Source organism: Lactuca saligna, chromosome 4 (assembly GCF_052625555.1).
Source record: "Lactuca saligna cultivar CGN05327 chromosome 4, ASM5262555v1, whole genome shotgun sequence".
NCBI lineage: Eukaryota > Viridiplantae > Streptophyta > Magnoliopsida > Asterales > Asteraceae > Lactuca > Lactuca saligna.
Genome location: NC_136420.1, coordinates 77,191,501 through 77,213,538, shown reverse-complemented (window position 1 = coordinate 77,213,538; position 22,038 = coordinate 77,191,501). Strand labels below are relative to the sequence as shown.

The following is a 22,038-nucleotide window of genomic DNA, read 5'->3' as shown; positions in this document are numbered from 1 at the left end:
AGTTTTGTTGAAGACTATTACCAATCATTTTTTATTGTAAAAAAAGTATTTAAATATGATATTTCCAATTTCACTAATTTTGTATTTATATTAAACAGTGTAATTTTTAGAATAGTTCTCCATTAGAATAAATCACCAACTTACTAAAAAAAATTATCAAACTTGTATATTTAACGATCACCCTCAAGTAATTTGATTCTTTTGAATTCTTCTTTAACTTATGCAACACCCAAATCCATGCAAGCGACTTTAGTACACATTCTCAGGCATATTCTAAATAGATCTTCATAAAAATTATCTTGAATTATACTATAGACTTCGAATTGGATAACTAAAAGCAAGATTTATCTTATAGTATAAAATTAACTTATTACGAATTAATATGTGCCGTAAATAAAAATAGGATTGTCACGTGATAACAAGCATTTTATATCGTCATATTTTCTTACATTTCAAACTACCATTGTAATATTTCTCATCGAGTCCCATGTACTACAGAGATGAACTAGGATAATAAAAAAATTACTCATATTTCAGTTATCATGATTTAACTTACCATGTTTTTATCATCTTTGATTTTCTTCAAACATTGATAGCGGTTGTAACAGGAAAACATGCTATTATTGAATATGGAGGTGAATCAATATCCGGATATTTTAGTGAAGACAACATTAAAGTCGGAGATATAGTTATCGAGGATCAGGTGGATATGACAACTTCTTCCTATACGAAATTTATAATTTAGACTTGTTTTAAATTTTAAACTAAACGAATATTCGTTCATTGCCAAAATAAAAATATATAGTTAAAATTTAGCAAAGTAAACATTGAAAATAATAATGTAATTAAAACTAACCATCAAACAATAGTCTCTTACACTTTATTATGTAAAATTGTAATGATTTTGAACTATATTATAACATATATTAACATTATGTCATTTAATGATCGTTGCTCGCAGTTAATGTGTGAATAAAACTACATAATAAAACTACATACAATTATCGTTATAATATTACCTTTAAAATTATGATTAACTAATTTATAAACGACTTAATTGATTTTTTTGTAAGGTAATGTGATTAATAAGTTTATGTTATTTTTAATTATTGTTATTATTTATGGTTATGATTTAAAAGTCAATTGTTTGAAGTAGTTCAAATAGTATTAAAAAATTAGTTTTGGATATTTTAGTTAATTTGACATGTTGATTTACTTTTATATTTCAAACATTTAATTATTTTAAACGATTTTATAAAAAGATAATCTATGAAGTAGTTCAAATAGTATTAAAAAATTAGTTTTGGATATTTTAGTTAATTTGACATGTTGATTTACTTTTATATTTCAAACATTTAATTATTTTAAACGATTTTATAAAAAGATAATCTATGAACACTTTTATGGTTATTTGATATTTTGATTAATATTTTCAACTTAACATTATATTTAAATTAATATTTTAAGTATTTATATTAATAATTTAGAAACTACCATTAATATGATAATATTTCACATTTCAAAAGACATGCATGTTTCAAATGCATGTGGTGTAAGTAAAATTATTTTTATAAGTACACTAGGTGAATCCTCACAAGTTGTGTACGAATATAATTATTTAATTAAATTAATAAAATATTTACATATTGAGATTTGTACTTATTCATGCAAAAATCAATGTAGTAGCAAAATAAAACATGTAGTTTACCTTTTAATTTTATTTACCGTAATAATTTTATATCATTTGTTATTTCTACTATTAATTGATGATTGTATAGATTATTTATATATATATATATATATATATATATAACAAAGTAGTATGAAAAAAAGATACTATAGCTTTTGATAATTTTATAGACCGTTTTAAGTTGTACAATTATATATATATATATATATATATATATATATATATATATATATATATATATATATATATAACATATGTTGATTTGTATATAAAACAAATAAGAAACAATATGGAAAATACTACAACTTTTAACAACATAAAAACATTACAACATTTAGTATAACATTTATATCAAACAAAACTTATTAAACACTTATAAATCATTCAAAATGAATATTTAGAAATCAATATACATTTGATATATACAAATATTGTTATAAAAAATCGTGTAGAAATAACCTTTAATGCGACAAAACTCATTTTTCAACTATTTTCATATTTGAATCACACATATTTTCAAACATATTTTGATGAAAACTTATTTATATGGTACATATAGCTATGGTACGTATAAATAAGTGAAAAATAAAAAAACATTTAACATTAACAATCATAACTTACAAAAGACCCATGAGTGTAGTGAAAAATAAAAAGGCATGACTAATTACATTAAATTTGGAATCAAAACTACATTTAAGATAGAAAACTATTTAGTTGGAACAGGAATTTCAAACTCCTAAGTTCTATGCAATAATATAATACAAATATTGATAATTATATGTTATAATAACAATATTATTGGAATTTATTATTAAAATAATGATTTTTACACCAAGTTATAATTAATTTTATAACTATTTGAAGTATACGATAAGACAGATATAATAAGTTGCATTTGAATTGAATTAAATAAAAAAATTTAATTTAATAATAATTATAGGTAATTGTAAATGATTTCGAAATAGTTTTATTATTATTATTATTATTATTATTATTATTATTATTATTATTTTAAATAACATTTTTTTAATATAATATAATCTACCTTGTAGTTTTACTTTATTTTAAATTAATATTCTTTTTACTTAATTAAACATTACTTGTTTGAAAAAAAAATTATTAGTACATTTTTAAAAAGTAATTGTACTTAAGTACTGTACTTTTGATTTTGTCCTTAAAACTATGATATATTAGAAGAGAATGGAGGGTTCAAGTAAAATAATGATTTGAAATTCAAAGTTATAATAATTATTAAGTATTAAGATCAATCACTTAAAAAAAACATGTTACGAGTGGGTTTGGAAATGGGAAATATTACATGTGAAGTATATTTTTATCACTTATATTTTCTTATAAAATATTAATATTTTTCTTTATTTTTACTTTAACTTTACGTTGATAAGAAACAAGATAAAGGAAATTGACTAATATAATAAGATATAATAAAGTATTTATTTTTATTATTATAAAAACATTTTAAAAATGGATAAATACATATAAATTTTACGAGAACTTATTGAAGTATTTTTATGCCACATAAATAATAATTGGTTTTCAACAATAAAATCATATCATATTTAAAATCATTCGTTCTAATTCGTCATTATCACTAACAATTTGGAATAATAATTGTAAACTCCTTTTATCAAAATCAATTATCAAAAGTTCCATCGATGGCGTTTACAACAAAATAAACTATAGAAACTAACATAGTTTATAACTAATAACATAAAGTACATGTTGAATAATGTACTCTTGGATATAAAAATAAATTGTCTTAACATAAAAGAGAAAAACGACATAAAGATACATATATTTAACAAAGTTAATTGCTCTAACTGATAAATAACTTAAAGATTGATTTACCAAAAGCTCATGAAAAATAATTATCAGTCTTACTCCATCATCTTGTGATTATAAAAAGATCCATAACATATAAATATTAAAAAAAATATATCTCAAGTATACCTTTACACACATACCTAAATTTCAAGCTAGGTTAATATATAAAACTTTACATGTACCAAATTTACATTTACTTCCATTTATATTTGGAAAAGTTGCAACTGTTCTTTTACATCTATGGAACTATTTACATAATTTTCAAACTCTACCAATATAATCTTTCATTTTATGTTGACATACATGCAATATGAAAGTACAATGTTTTTATATATGCTTAATATTTCATTTAACTCATCAATTAAATAGCATGATTTGAAGAGTTTTGGAAGTTACAAATCACAACATTTTAATTTATTATAACTAAAATTATATATGTTGAATAGTATTGGGAGTTTCAAATGAATGAGGTTTAAGGAAAAATGTTTGCTTTATATATATATATATATATATATATATATATATATATATATATATATATATATATATATATAGATATAGATATAAATATAGATTATATATTATACAATATAGATATAGATATACAACTGACAATATTTCAAATTTATGTTCAAACTAGGAGTTCATTGAGGCAACTAGGGAGCCAGGGATTACATTTTTAGGGGGGAAGTTTGATGGTATCCTTGGGCTTGGATTCAAAGAGAACTCAATTGATAATTCTATCCCAGTATGGTAAGTTATATTCATAGTATATATATATATATATATATATATATATATATATATATATATATATATATATATATATATATATATATATATATAGTCCGGATCGAATAAAAAATGAAATTTTTTTTGTAGGAAGATAAGAAGTTTTTTGATGTGAAGTTTTTTATGTGTATATTCTTTAACGAATCGTTAGATAATAAAAATAACATGATACACAAAAAATTCCGAAAAAATGCATTCATTAATCATTTTTTTAATAATTCAAGCAATAATTCACTATTTAGACAATTTAATTGAATAGTAACAATATCATCGTGGAAAGTAATTATCGAGATGTTTTTTTCAAGATTTCTTTTATTTGTGAATCTTGATATTTTTTATTAATCTCAGTTTTTTTTTTTGTTTCACAAAAAAATATGCAAATTATAAATTTCTTACATTTCTATCAAAAAATTATTTCTTATTGGATATATATATATATATATATATATATATATATATATATATATATATATATATATATATATATAGAGTCAAGATCAAATAAGAAGGAAATTTTTGGTAGGAAGGTAAGAAGTTTTTTTTTCTAAATATTTTTTTTGCGAACAAACAAAATGAATCATTAGATGATTCATTTGTAAGATGATTCACAAGAAAAAATTCTCAAAAAAACATCTCGATGATTCATTTATACAATGATTTTGTTGTTATTCACTAAAATTATCATAAAAATGAATTTTTTCTTAATTTACTTAAAAATGAATCATAAAGATGTTTTTTTGAGAATTTTTTCTTGCGAATCATCTTACAAATGAATCATCTAGTGATTCATTTATTTTGTTCGTCAAAAAAATATGTAGAAAAAAAACTTCTTACCTTCCTACCAAAAAAAATTTCTTACCGGATCTATATATATATATATATATATATATATATATATATATATATATATATATATATATATATATATATACACACGCCCACACACACTAAGTGTGAGACCTATGTACTATATAGGTTAATTAAAAAAAATTAATATGAATGTTTAAATACTAAACATTTTTTAAAGTAAATTTTTTATATAAATATAATCGGAATGATTAATAAGTAAGTAATTCAATCTATACTAATAAAAAAAATATTATTGACATATTTTAAATCGATGAAAAAACGCTAAGAGGTTTTTAAAAGGATATAGGATTAGATGTTAGTTTCATATTCCAAAGTCAAATGAATGTGTGTTAAGAGCTAAAAAATTGGAAACTATTAGGCTGGTTGGAGTGGGCTTGGCAACCCAATCAGCAACCTCGACGAACACCTGGTCGAGGACTCGGCATGCGAGCTCGGCTCGATAACCCGTTTGAAAATTACCGATGAGACAAATCATGGGGTTTGGGTATTATTTAGAGTTGGGATCACTTGGTATTCATAGGAAACAAGTTTCCAGGTTAAATCCGAAAAAAAAAAAAAAAAGCATTTGTCACTGTGTATGCATCTAAAGGAAGAAGAAAACAAGATTTACAACTTTGGCACATTCCGTCCCTTGATTTTCGTATAATGACAGATCCTTCCGTAAAGTTGAAATATCTCTTCAAGAATAACTTCAGGAAATTACACAATACCCCCATGAACTTATAAAACCTATTTGTATTAAATAAATCTACTTTATTATTATCTTTTATTATTATTATTATTATTATTATTAATTAATTAATTAATTAATTAATTAATTAAACCCTTTACATCTATATAATTCATTTTCTTTAGTTATTTCATTTGTCAAACCTACAAAACTTGGTTTTTGATCGTGACAAACTTGGCATTCGTATAACAAAAACAAATAATAGAGACCTTCTGAGTGAAAAAAAATAAGTTAATAATCGAACTCACAAATTACTCCAAACCATAGAGATCATTCGTGTAATTTACTCTTTTTTATATTAATTAATTTAAAAAAAATTAGCATGACAAGTATGGCAACCCACACCATGTAAATGGAAAAATTTTGAACGAGTGTGACAATGCCTAGGTGGCGCCTACATGCACTGTGACAAACTTGGTACCACTCCCATCAGTCTTAGTAATTATTTTTCTTAAGATTAGGATTTATAATAAGGAAAGAAAAATATATTCATTACAATTACTATCACATTTTTTATATTTAATATTATATATATATATATATATATATATATATATATATATATATATATATATAGTCACACACACACACACACACACACATATATATATATATATATATATATATATATATATATAGTCACACACACACTAGATATGTGCCCACGGAAAACGGCAATGATAAATAGCTTTTTTTGTGAATAGTTTCTTGCAACGAAATAATTATAAAAGGTTATAATTAATTAATATGTAATAAAACAACTATCACTTTTAAATTAAATACTTATGTAATTAGACATTATATTTATATTGCATGTTTATATTATTGATGTAAATTAATTAATATCGTGTTTAGTTGAAGAAATGTAATTTAATTTATATACATTAATTTAATATTTTAAAATTGTCAGGTTGCTTCAAATTAAATTTTTTAATAACATTCTTTAATTCAAAGCTTTAAACTTTCCGTAAGTATTAGTGATTTATTTATGTATAATTGGTTTGTACAAAAAGTTTTGTAACTTATACCTTTTAAAATTGAAAATATGACTAATATGTTGTAATATATATATATATATATATATATATATATATATATATATATATATATATATATATATATATATATATATATATATATATATATATATATATATATATACAATGGCAACAAAATAAAAAATATCATCAATTTGCGTAATAATGATTTAGAACATCACCTAAAGCTCTGATATGAACTTCATGGAATTTATTCTTAGAAGCCTTCAATTCCTCAACTTTTCCATACCCGATCAAAGGTGTATGACTAAAAAAGTAAAACATTTACTTTCTTGCATAAGTGTTATGAAAGTATACATGGAGTTCAAATTATAAAGATCCTTGGGCATGCAACCTTCAGGTGAGATCGATTATATAGGTTTTGTACCTAAACTATGATAAAGTAATTACGTGATTACAAATCGACAACTTTATCTTGTACTTTTGAATACCAACTTGTACATTTATGGGATTTCGAATTGAATCTCTTACAAAAAAAATGTCAAAATTTGAACTTGTTACCGAACTTACTTTCAAATTGGGTTCTAATTCCTTTGATTCCTATACCATATTCCTTCTAAAAGATGGAATGGAACTTTCGAAAAATGTTGTAGATTCATTTGAATTGCCACCATCAGATTTATACAACATGCTAAATAAGTGTCCTAGAGTATGTGGCTTGATTGAAATAGATTAGTGAATCAACTTTTAGAAGAAACATAAGTGGATATAAAATAAAATGTGAAACCTTATTTGGAGGATTTCCATTTATCTTCCAAATGTTGCATGGCAAACGTTAAGTGAGATAAATGTAAAAGAGCTATGGATTGTAGGCTTGATTTCCCCCCCCCCCCCCCCCCCCCCCCCCCCCCGCTTCTTTGTAATTTTGACCTCCCTTTAAATAAAATATCAACATTGTTCAATTAAGATCATAAAGAATTTTATTCTTTAACGAGATAGTATTTGATATGCAATGTTATTAGTATCCTAGTGTTTTTAGTCTACGAAAGCATTCTATCAAAACCTAACTTGTAGAACATAAACACCATACCTACTTTTGAGGTGGAGCTAAGGATAAATCTTTCAATCAATGTGAGCGTCTTGATACTGAACTAATTAAAACTTCCAATAAAGCACGATCATGCACTTTGTTAGTACGAAATCCTTGCTTCAGAAATAAACAAAAAATAAAAAAAATAGCCATGTATGTATGTGTGTAAAAAATAGTCATGTATGTATGTGTGTTTCGGGACCGCAGATACAAAACAAAAAAAAAAAAAAAAAAAAAAGGACATGATGATGATTCAATGAGGCATTTTATCAAAGAAAATATTCTAATACCAAAGAAGCGAGCAGAAGGGGTTGGATTTATTTTTAAATCATCTATTGTCTACAACCTAACAACAATAAACGACATACTAACTAAAAATGATTAGAAAGAGGTGAACTGAAAACATGTAAACCTTATAAACATACATCTACAGAAGTAGTACGTGGGCAGGGCCGGTCCAAACATATTTGAAACCTAGGGCGAAAAGGAAAAAAAAAAAAAAAAAAACCTCTCAAAGACAAATAAAGTAAAGATTAAAAAAATATTATTTATTCTTCGGTATAGATGTGTTCAATTAGCAATAACAAGCAAACCAAATTATTTATCTTCTGAGCTAATTTGAGTTTGAACCAACTTTATACCCTAAAAATCATTTAGGTAATAATTTTTTTTTAATAATATACACTACATATCTCATAAATTTTGGGTCCCTAGAGACGTGAACCCTAAGCGGTCGTCCGGGTTGCCCACCATCTGGACCGGCTCTATATGTGGGGTTCATAAATCAACAATGAAGCTAGGAATCAAATTGCATTAGTTAGGATTAGTTACGAATTAAAAAATTAAAAGAAAAAGAAAAAAAAAACCTAAAAAATAGTACTGTAAAGTACAAAGTAGAAATATAAGAAACAAAACTAAATAAAATCAAGGAGAAAAACCCAAGAAATCAAACCTAATAAGTGTTATATTCATCGTCATTGTCGCTACTCAACATCTATAAATTCTACAAATTTTCATAAACATCTCTTTATCGTATGAACTTCTATCGATTATACTAACTTGGAAAGAAAGACGGAAATTACTTCTTGATATTCAAATAAACTAAACGTTGATTTTAAAACTAGAAGCACAAATTTGAAAATTTTCTTTGTAAATTCTCGGGCTATGAAGATGCCACTTGGACAAAAAGGGAGTCTTTTATTTCAATATATATATATATATATATATATATATATATATATATATATATATATATATATATATATATATATATATATATATTCATAAAATCTCGATTTTGATCTTACGATTTTAAAATTCTACAAGTAACAAGTGATTCCGATCACACTACGATCCTGATCCCACCCCTTTACTTTTATGATATAGCTGAGTATCAAAAATTATTCTATTCAATTTAAAATCGAGCATCGCAAGTTGCAAAAAGTCTTGTAAAGCACCATCATTTCATTAGTTCATCTTGAAATAAGCAGATCATACTTATAATAATCCATTTATGATCTTATGTATTTAGTTCTACAGGATCAAAATGATTTTTTAGCTATATTGTTTTCTTCTTAATTTTTACGGTTTTCTACAACAAATATTATGGTTCACCTATAAGAAGTTGAATTTGATTCCAATATCAACATTCTAACGAACATCAAGTTATAATGTATACTTCACACCCACTATCTTTCGGGAAAATTTTAATATGAGTTAATTTTAGTAGAATTTTTCAATTTCGATCCGATTTTACGATTATGATTTTGCAAAATACAAAACGATTTTAAAAAATATCTTGATCTTGACAACATATATATATATATATACATATATATATATATATATATATATATATATATATATATATATCCGGTAAGAAATTTTATTTGGTGGGAAGGTAAGAAGTTTTTTTTCTACATATTTTTTTGACAAACAAAAAAAATGAATCACTAGATGATTCGTTTGTAAAATGATTCACGAGAAAAAATTCTCAAAAAAACATCTATATGATTCATTTTTAAATAAATTAAGAAAAAATCCACTTTTATGACAATTTTAGTGAATAACAACAAAATCATTATATAAATGAATCATCGAGATGTTTTTTTGAGAATTTTTTCTTATGAATCATCTTTCAAATGAATCATCTAATGATTCATTTTGTTTGTTCGCGAAAAAAATATGTAGAAAAAAAAAAAACTTTTTACCTTCCTACTAAAAATTTCCTTCTTATTTGATCTTGACTCTCTCTCTCTCTCTCTCTCTCTCTATATATATATATATATATATATATATATATATATATATATATATATATATATATATATATCCGGTCCATTGGGTTTTAATGCCCCGGGGGAGATAAGAATTTTATGCCCATATGTGTAGACCGCGCTCAATAAACAAAACACATACAAAAAAAAAATATAATACAAAAATTCAATTAAAGTTAAAGTCAAAGATAACCAATACAATTACAAACCAAAAACTTACAAAATCACTTAAAAGGATGCCTTGTGATTTTTGAATAAAAACCACTATTATTTTACATTAATCAAGATGTTGTTAAAATTGACTTTCAATATTTTGCTTACTAATTCAATCTTTATTGAGTCATGATGCTTCCGGATCATATCCATTCTTCTTGTAAACTTTGTTATTTGAATATATGCTCATGGGCTTTCATCTTTATATGCTTCATCCAATAATAATTTCTGCAAAATAATAAATTCATTTGATTTAACTTTATCAACAAATTCATTATTCTCACAATCATTGAAACAATCAACCAAATCATTGGAATTTCCAATCGGATGTGTAGCAATATTATGTATATCATTAAAACTGTTAATCAGATCATTAGAACTATTTTCACTGACTTTTTCATTTCTAACAAAAAATCTAATTAAAGGAAGATAGTACCCACTTTTTTCGTTTTTGTTTACACTATCAATATCAATATGTCAACTAACCTGGAAAAAGGGTAATGAAATCAGAAATAAGAACCCTTTTTTTAAAACTAATGTATAGTAGCAACAATAATTAGAACTCAGAAGTTCAATTGATTAGTATCTGGTATACCTCCAGCCAAATGAATCACTAAACATAACATAAAAATTCAGAAGTTCAATTGATAAATATATTGTATACCTCATAACGGAATCAGAAAAGTGATAAGAAAAAAGATCTAGGAATTACCGAATAACAATGCCTCAAACTCTGGTCTACAACTCATTCAAATCAGGAAAACTGAAATGAAGGCTTCAATCTCTTAGTCTCTAAAAGTCCAACTTCGGACTCCAAGTTTTCTAATCATACAAATCTGGAAATGGGAATCATCAAATTAGAATAGTTATAAGAAGAGGAGAATAGGAGAAAAGAATCACCAAAACAGAAAAGGGTATCCCTCAAACGGTAATCAATGAATCACTAAATCGGTATACCTCAAACAAGAATCAATGAACCACCAGATCAGAAAAAGGGAAACAAGAATCCCTAAATCCTTACAAAAGCCACAAAAGTATTCAGAAGTTGGAGAATATGAAAATAGAAGTAACGAAAACCGAAATCGGATTAAAAACATACATTTAGTCGATTTGAATTTGATTAAGACAGCTTCTCGATCTTCTACAGCTTCCGGATTTCGAAGCGTCGATTGGCAATCAGCCAATCACACATGCGGATACAACTTGCGCTGCTGTTGCCAATTCTTTTCCGTTTTCCCACTCATATTGCACGCCTTGCACCAGAAAAAAGAGTATTAGGCTAATTTTCTTGTGTCGAAACATATATATACATATTGCTTATTGGACTAATCTGATGCCTCTCCGTTTATGCTGCTCTGGGCCTTTGCCCATCTCGTCTATGTGTTGGGCTGGTCCTATATATACATATATATATATATATATATATATATATATATATATATATATATATATATATATATATATATATATATATATATAAATTAGCCGATCGGTTTTATCTGTGTACCATATAAATTAATTGTGTTCTTAATTTTCATTTTGGTGAAAGTGTCTACACCCAAAATTTGAAATAAATAATATTAAAATCTGTTTTTTTTTTCATTTTTTAAAATTAAAAAAGCCATACAATATATATATATATATATATATATATATATATATATATATATATATATATATATATATATATATATATATATATATATCATGACGATTGAATTTCACATTAGTATATTACTCATTCTAAATATTCGAATATCATGGTGTCACTAAGGATTCAACCCTTTCTATTTCTAAGTAAATACATAAAGATAATATACACAACAATTTACATTCTCAAAGTTCTAACTTGACACTATATTTTACTAGCTTGTGTCCCATCCTTCAATAAGCATATCAAAGCAAAGTCCTAACTTCTTGAAGCAGCTAAACTTCATGCTTATATAGGTAGTCCTTTTATTCTTGCACCTGCAAATGCAATTTTTCAAAAGAACTATTAAGAATATAAATTCAACCTCTTTAACTTGCAGTATTGAACACATACCTTGGGATGATAATAATAATGTGTTCCAATCTTCAAATATTAAGTTTTCCTCATTGAATTAAACATCTAATATTACATTAGATGGGAATTGAGTATCTCAATATAAAAGATTTTAAGTGGACTTTAAACCCATCCCTACAGCCACCTTATGCACAAGATCTCTTGCTAACCCTTTGGTTAGATGATCCGTTAAATTCAACTGAGTTCTTACAAACTCCACAGATATCACACCAGTCATGATGAGCTCACGAATCATGCTATGTCTAACACCTAAATGTCTAAACTTTCCATTCTACACTTGACTATAAGTCGTAGCCAAGGTTGCAACACTATCACATTTGATAGAAATGGTAGATATCGGTTTGGGCAATAATGGAATTTTATAAATTAAATTCCTAGGCCACTCAGCTTCTTTACCAGCAGCAGATAAAGCAACAAATTCAAACTCCATGGTTGAGTTAGTAATACAAGTTTGTTTCTTAGGTAACCAAGAAATGGAACCTCCTCTAAGAAGAAACATCCAACCACTAGTATAGGAGTCATCCTCTAAGTTGTTAATCCAGCTCGACCCCAGCCAGGGGCTCTGCCCCTTGGACCCTGCTCCCAGGGGCGCTACCCCCGAACCCCCGTCAGTTTAGGGGCTTCGCCCTTAAACAGCAGTATACTTTCAACAAAGACAAAATTAAACAAATGTGCACTCTGCACCATACCGATTTATTCAATAATTGTCATAGTGACATTGATCAACAAATTAACCTTATTACACTTAAATAACATTAGTGATATAAAATTACCTACATATCCCCGAGCCGAAGGTTGATGGTTTAAGTCTTATTTGGGACGAAAGATGTAGATTTAAGAGTGGAATGGTGGTTGTGTATGTAAGTTGTTCTAAAAAATTAAAATGAAAACAACACCAAATCCATTTAAAATGAAATACATATAGGTTATAACCCCCACAAAACACTCCTTATCCTCATAACAAATACCACCATTTCTATCATGAACTATCACTTTATATATATATATATATATATATATATATATATATATATATATATATATATATATATATATATATATATATATATATATATATATATATATATATAGTCGGTACCTGCTCGGCCGACTGGGGAGTAGCGAGTACTCGGGGAGTACTCGGATTTGGTAATTCATGTAGAAATATTTTTTGGAAAATTATATATATATCAAAATCATAAGTTAAAATCATAATTTGATTGAAATATATAACCAAAATTAGATACATGTGAATACATAAAAACTGAAATACACATAATTGTCTCACTACGTAGATAATTACTAAAAATTTAAGATATATATATATATATATATATATATATATATATATATATGTAGTAATAATCACATGTTTGTGTTAAATAATAAATCATTAAGTGCATTATACATACTAATCTTGAAATTCTTGATTTTTGTTCTCTTTTTATGACAATTTTGACCCTTTGACCGAGTTTGACTGATTTTGACCGAGTTGGCCGAGTAGGCCCGAGTTTGACCGAGTTTGTCCGATTTTTGGCCGATTTTGACTAAATCTGAGTTTTTTAGCCGAGTTGATATTACTCGCCTCGGTGGAGGGTCGATTCCGAGTAATCGGCTGAGTAGGCGACTTTTGCAACACTATATATATATATATATATATATATATATATATATATATATATATATATATATATATATATATATATATATATATATATATATATATATATATATATATATATATATGCACACACGCATCATAATAATCTTTGGTTGGTTAACATTAATATTTGATGTGTATAATGTGAGCCATATTATAAACAATAGGAACCAATAGATTTTGACTTCTTGTGGTTAACTCCAAATAAAAGTCACTTCATTATAAAGATATATCACCTATACAAACTTTATTCTTTCTTTTCATCCAGATACGTATATGTTATATAGGGAAAACATGATCAATCAACATCTACTAAAGGAGCCCATCTTTTCATTTTGGTTAAACCAACACGATAAAGGGGGTGAAGGAGGTGAAATTATCTTTGGTGGGGTTGATCCAAATCACTACCAAGGTATGCATACATACGTTCCAGTTACTCAGAAGGGGTATTGGCAGGTATGTTTGTCTATTTTGTACCATTTGTTTAAACACAAATATATATATATATATATATATATATATATATATATATATATATATATATATATATATATATATATATATATATATATATATATAATAAAAGGCTAGGTTCATATGTTTTTTTTTCATTATCGTATGTTAGAATGCACTAATAAAAAATTAGTAAATTAAAGAATTATTTAATTAAAAAAATAAATATTATATGATTTCCATAATTGTATATATATTAAATGATATCTATAATTATAATTCTGTTTTAGAGAGATTAATTAAATTCATCATTAATATCAGCAACAACACTCTTTCAAAATAAATTCGCATCTAAGTTATCATATATGGGTTCTTGTTTTATTCTAGTAGAATACATTCTCATTTTGTTAGAATATACTATCATTTTACTAAATTCCGCTCATTCCATCTTCTAGGCAATTTTGTTATATTTTTGACTGAGTGAGTTATGAAACAAAATGTAAACCAATACATTAAAAACTAGATACGAATTCATAAAAATAAATTTATGATATTAATGATAAATTTAATTAGTTTCCATAAAAAAATGAATTATAATTATAGATATCATTTAATATACAAAGGGGTTTAGCAGCGCAATTTCTTACCCGTTTGTCTTCAATTTCGTTGTATGATGATAACTAAAATAGTAAAGGAAATGAAAAGACTCATTTTTCTTAAAAAACAGAATAATATACATAAAATTATGGAAATTATTTAATATCTACTTTTATTTGATTAAATAATAATTTAATTTTACTAAATTCTTATTGGTGTATTTTAGCATACAATAGATATGAGAAACATTTAAATATATCATTCATCTCTCTCTCTCTCTCTGTATGTGTGTGTGTGTGTGTATATATATATATATATATATATATATATATATATATATATATATATATATATATATATATATATATATATATATATATATATATATATATATATATATATATCTGATTAATGTTTAACATTTTGCAAGTTTGATATGGGTGATGTGCTTATTAGAGGGAAACCAACTGGTATGAAAATTGAAATCATTGTCATTGACATCTATGTAGATATTGAATAATCCATTATGCATTTTGTTCTTTTTATAGGGTTTTGTAAGGACGGATGTTCTGCTATTGTTGATTCTGGAATATCCTATCTAGCCGGTCCAAGAGTCTGTACTGTTCCTTTTGCTTTTATATATATATATATATATATATATATATATATATATATATATATATATATATATATATATATATATATATATATATATATATATATATATATATATATATATATATACTAGAACATTCTATGTTTGTTAAATACATTCTTGAAAACGACAAATATATTAAAATCCCATTATTAGCAAAAAAAGGAAAAAAAATTGACATTTTAAAGACTTTTAGATATTTTTTTTGATTCCTTACTTGCAATTGAGTCGCATATTAAAGACTTGATTGGCTTAAACAAATAAGAAAAAGAGCTTTTTTATTGCATATATGAAAATGTGCATATATGCACACCAAAATTCACATTTTTATAGCAATTTAGTGAATGGTATTCGACTTAATATCTGATTAAGTTAAAAGAAAATGATTAGATGTCTAATAATATTTTTTAAGTTCACAGGATTTTATTATATATATATATATAATAAAAGGTTGTAATTTGTTGAGAATTAAAAAATTAATGAAATGCTGTTAACTTTTTATATATATATATATATATATATATATATATATATATATATATATATATATATATATATATATATATATATATATATATATATATATAATCAAGATTTAGTATGAGAATGATTGTTCAATGCTTGATAAAAAAAAATCAACCATTCTTTGCAAAAGCATTGATTTAATCTAACTGACACTTTAAAATCTTAAACGTAATCGCTATCTAATTTTTAGGATAGATAACTGATTGAACGTTCAGCGAATAATTCGTGAACCGTTTGATAAAAAATTCGTTTATGTTCGTTTATTTGATAAATGAAAGAACATGAACTAATATTATCGATCGTTTTGTTAAATGAGTGAACATAAACAAATATGTTGTTCGTTCATTTTTGTTCGAGAACGTTCGTTTAATCTTACTTTTATTTGTTGTTATTTATTGTTTTTATTACATTAGTATGTTATATAATCATATATGTCAAATTGTGTTGGTTTATCTTCGTTCATTGTTTATGTTCGTTTAAGGTGTTCATGAATATAAACGAACGAATATGAACAAAAAAACTCGTTTGTTTATTTGTTCATGTTCGCTCGTTTACTCGACTAACTTAAATGGACAAACATGAACAAACTCTTGTTCGTATTTGTTCGTTTCGTTTACAATCCAATTTTTATAAAAATGTGATAATATTTATTTTGTTGGTTGTATGTAATTTTTTTATGTAAATTTAATATTATCTAGTCTTGGCAACGTAATTATTTATATGTTTCATATAACTTTTGTATGTCAGGTATATAATGCACGATATTTAGAATTTATAGATAACGATATACCATAGAATTTAATTAAGATTTGAATGTTGGTTTATGATCCATGAATGCTGTAGTTAAAATGCTTCTAACTAAGGTAGTCTTATTGTCATTAATTGGTTTTTCCAGTTCTTTATAATGTTCTTTGTTCTCGTTTCCTTTCAGGATATGATCACGCAGATTAATAACGCCATCGGGGCTCATGGATGGATTAAGGAGCATTGCACCATGCTTGTTAATACATTTGGACACAATATATTTGGGTTGTTATCAGCAGCGGTAAACAAGTTCTCGTTCCCATATCAAAATTTTATTTGCAGTTTCGGTTTCTTACAATAGGTGTGAATTTACCTCTAAACAGATTGATCCGAAGTTAATATGCCCCATTATTGCATTCTGTTTTAATGATGGAAAACGCGATGTTAGGTTAGGTTCCTAAAGCCTTCTTGTATATCGATTTGTCATTTTGAATCTACAAGTCTTAATATCGAGCAAATACACACCTTTATCTTCATTCTTCAACGTATATGAAACCTTAACTAATTTGTCTTGCATGGTATTTCTATCCTTACGTTGATTGCCGCAATCTCATATGCAGTATTGGCATTAAGAGTGTCGTCGATCGGAGTACTGATGGTGTATCGCCAACAACCCCAAATTGCGTTATCTGTAAAACAATAGTGAACTTTATGCATAAAGCAATTGCAGGCAACATGACGCAAGAAACTATTATAAGGTTTGCCATCAATGTGAGTGTCTTTACTCGTGATTTTTAGTATCATTCGTCACATAATTTGTTGTTGCGTCTAAAATGAGGATTCTGAATTTGCAGCTATGTGCCGTGGTGCCAAACCCAATGGGAGAGTCTACAGTTGACTGTGCTAGACTTTCATCTCTGCCTACCATTTCGTTTACTATTGGTGGAAAAGAATTCCAACTTTCGCCTGATGAGGTATTAATACGACTTATACCATAAAAGATTCAAGTTTCACATACATAATTTGGAAAAACCGTAATATTTTTTTAATGGTTATGGCCACAATTTTTATGCAAGAGTTATCACTCTAACCTATTTAACCGATTTCATAGTTAATTTTATTATCTTTTTGCAAAAACAATCTTAAAATTGGATTTAAAGTCCAAGTTTTGTCTCTGTACTTTGTAAACAATTACACCACATGTCCAAAAAGTTTTCAATTTACACCACACGTCCTTATAGGATTGATTTTGAGAATTTCCGGCAAGACTTTTTTGACAACAGGAGGTTGTAATTGAGAGCATGGGTTTGTCTGCGATGGGTAGAAGAGTAGAAAGGTAATAATGATTTGGAGAATGGAGGGTTGGTGGAGGCTGTAACATGGTGAGGGTGGGTTTTCGGTAGCAAGGCTCTCCAGTGGAGCTACAAACGGCAATGTTGGTTGGGTTGTGGTCACAAGGGTGGGGCGAACACAGTGGATGCCTCAATTTGTGGCTTAGCGGCGATTTAGGGGGTCGATTTTGAAGTTGCAGGTGGTTGTGGCGACATGAGTTGACAAAGTTAACCACAATGACCAATTTTGCAAAAAAAGATAACAGAGTTAATCATGAAACTGATTAAATGGACTAGAATGATAACTTTGAATAAAAGTTGTGGCCATAGCCAGCAAAAAAGATGTTAGAGCTTTTCCCAAATACACGTATAAAACTTAGGACTTTTATGATATATTTCCTTATTAATATTATATATGCTTATGTTATTTGACATCTCTTTTAATAAGTAACTTTTTAATTTTTGTTTTGCATGCAGTACATAATTAAAACGGGCGAGGGTGATAACGAGCAGTGCATTAGTGGGCTTGTGGCTTTGGATATTCCTCCTTCTAGGGGTCCACTCTGGTACTAGTTGTATTTATGGTTTTAGATGTTAAGTACAACCAAATATTTTTCACACTTAATTTTTACAGACTTTTTTTGTATCATGTGATGCAGGATATTGGGAGATTTGTTTATGCGTCGTTACCACACTATATTTGATTATGACAATCTTAGAGTTGGATTTGCAGAAGCTGCATAAAGAAGATATTTACATGATCCTATATGTTTTTTTTTTTCTTTTAAAAATAGTCTATATATCAATGATCTTCTTTTGGAAGAATTATGTAAATGGAAGCAACAGATTGATCATTAGGCAATTATGTTTATGAGATGAACCAATGGAGAGGTTATCACAATATGAGTAGAGACTTAACTATTACAAAATCAACAATGACAAAAATAACAAAATCCTTTGTAAGATTATTACCTTCAATTACTTAGCAATGATGCAAATAAGTAATATGTAACATCGCAAATTTTCAACAAATTTAAACTTTTCAAAACAACCAATTTATTAATTGAAATGTTTACAAAACCATTGTTTCCAAAACATTATTTAAAATCAGAGTTTCCCAAGATACAACCAGTCAGAAAACCAAGGATGTGGACTGTCAAGCCTTCGCCTTGCCACAATCATCTGAAACACCTGCAAAAATAAATTGAAACTATAAGCATGAAGCTTAGTGAGTTTCCCCCAAAGTACCACCACATACACATAACAAACAACAACATGCATACAGAGCCTTCAGTCGACTAGATCGACGCACTACCTATAGACTATCTGGACCGCTCACAAAACCTTCAGCATGACTGGACGATCTCACCGGGCCTTCATCCTATTTGGACCATTTTCCGGGCCGTCAGCCTGACAGGTCCGCCTCACAGGCCTTCAGTCTATACAGGCCATCCTGGGTCTATTAGCCTTCAATCTCCACTGATCTGCCACGATGCAACCACATATAACATGTCGACATATAACACAACCACATATAACATGTCGACATGTATAACATATAACCATTCAGCAGACAACAAGCATATCTAACAGATCACTACAACATATCAACATCCTATATACCAGGATACCGATCTAAAAGATCACTACAACATAACAACATCCAATATACCATGATACCGATTTAACAGATCACTACAGCATAACAACATGCTATATACCAGGATACCGATCTAACAGATCACTACAACATAACAACATACTAAATATCAACAATCTAGGGAATACATAACCTTATATACTTAGAGGTGAGATAGGCATCCGGACAGGTGATCCTACTCTAGAACCACAACGAAATAAGGAACAGGTAAAAGATCCTAGATCAAGAGTTATCAGCCTATCCTACATGAATATATATAAATCTTTGACCCACGAGTACAGTAAGGAAAAATCACTTCGCAGTCATAACAATAGCTGATGAGGTCCCGACTCCCAATCTCAGCTCTAACCGACATCTATCCACCCAAAAGACTAATTCTCAAACACCATCCAAAATACCCAACATACCCTTTGGTCAACCTTGGTCAATATCAAAGTTAAACTCGTCAAAATCCATAAGTTAACTGAGTCAACCTAGTCGAGACGAAACAATTCAAGTACGCGGGGCGTACTCTAGCATTAACCGCCCTCGAGAGGCTTGACCACGCACGCGCTATGTACTCAAATTACGCAGGGCGTAAGCCTAGTTTTCCCAAAAAAACCTCTTTAATAGCTTATCACATTAAGCTCTTACATCTAATCTTCAGATCCAAGGTAAAAATACCACTCAGAGTCATAAAGTTTCCAACTTTATGACTTTGCATGTCCATGAAGTGCTTAATCCATAAAAACTCAACATATTAATGCATTAAGACATTCCATACCATGCATGGAGAAAAACCAACCCTTAATACAACATTTTTGTGGTTTAAGATCCCTCTTAAGGTCTAAAAGGATGGCTTAATGGGTCAAGAACATGCCATGCTCAAGACTCATCAACTTTGGGACCAAAAATGACATAAAATCATCATATAAACAATATTTAACAAACAAGACATCAAGGTATGAACTTTATACCTTCTAATGATGGGGAATGATGCAAAACTTCCATATCCAAGCTTGCTTCTAGCTTCCAATCTTCACCACCACCTTCTTCTTCCTTTGAAACACACAAAAACCCACACTTAAACTTTCAATTGCTTTAATAGGACTTGGGTATGCAAGAGAAGACGTTTATGGTAATGGAGGATGGAAATGGGGCTTAATGATGTTTAAATATGGTCAAAACCCTAAAAACTAGGGTTTGGAATTTGGCTACGTACGTCATGCGTACGAGTGTATGCCTAGCATACTAGGTCATACCCTAGTACGCCCAACGTATGCACGTACTGTTGGATTAGTGTCTAAGTCCATAACTATTTTGGTATGTACTTGACCCGATGGTGCATGGTCCTTTTGGGTTGCCTTCACCGAAGCAACTTGATTGGAGAAATATATATAGAGAGAGAGAGGATAATATGATTTATTAATATGTTATAAGAATAATATATTAAAGGAGAAATCATATTTGTTTAATTAATATTGGTCAATAATTAATTAAGAATTAGTTTTGTGATCAAATGTAATTAATTAAACTAGAGGGGCTGATTTGTAATTATGTGATAGTTACAAAATAAGGTAAGGATTATCTTATTTATATGGTGGACGAATTTAAGGTTGGAAAGCCTTAGAATTCGAGTATGATAAGGATTCAAGGATTATCTTATTGGTTGCTTAATGGATAATCAACTAGATAAGGATAATGACTGAAGCCCTATCTCTACACCTATATAAACACCCCTAGGGTCATGAATTCGTGTATCCTTTCCCAAGAGGTCCTAGATACGAATTCTAACCTCTCACCTCTCTCTTTATACCGTCTCCATTTGCTTATGGTGTTTGTAAGCCATTAAAGGAGTGACACTTGTG

General features: G+C 27.4%; 1 protein-coding gene across 1 annotated transcript in view; it reads left to right on the top strand.

Moving 5' to 3' along the window:
- Positions 1 to 19,512, top strand: part of LOC145042168 (aspartic proteinase A1-like) — a 53,628-nt gene extending 34,116 nt beyond the window's left edge. Inside the window, exons 4-14 of the mRNA XM_078990554.1 lie at positions 609 to 703; positions 4,173 to 4,285; positions 14,514 to 14,682; positions 15,707 to 15,746; positions 15,825 to 15,889; positions 17,388 to 17,501; positions 17,584 to 17,648; positions 17,821 to 17,971; positions 18,055 to 18,174; positions 19,009 to 19,097; positions 19,191 to 19,512. Of these exons, the coding sequence (XP_078846680.1) occupies positions 609 to 703; positions 4,173 to 4,285; positions 14,514 to 14,682; positions 15,707 to 15,746; positions 15,825 to 15,889; positions 17,388 to 17,501; positions 17,584 to 17,648; positions 17,821 to 17,971; positions 18,055 to 18,174; positions 19,009 to 19,097; positions 19,191 to 19,275 (1,106 nt within the window). The 3' untranslated portion in view covers positions 19,276 to 19,512. The remainder of the gene's footprint in view (positions 1 to 608; positions 704 to 4,172; positions 4,286 to 14,513; positions 14,683 to 15,706; positions 15,747 to 15,824; positions 15,890 to 17,387; positions 17,502 to 17,583; positions 17,649 to 17,820; positions 17,972 to 18,054; positions 18,175 to 19,008; positions 19,098 to 19,190) is intronic.
- Positions 19,513 to 22,038: the final 2,526 nt, after the last annotated feature.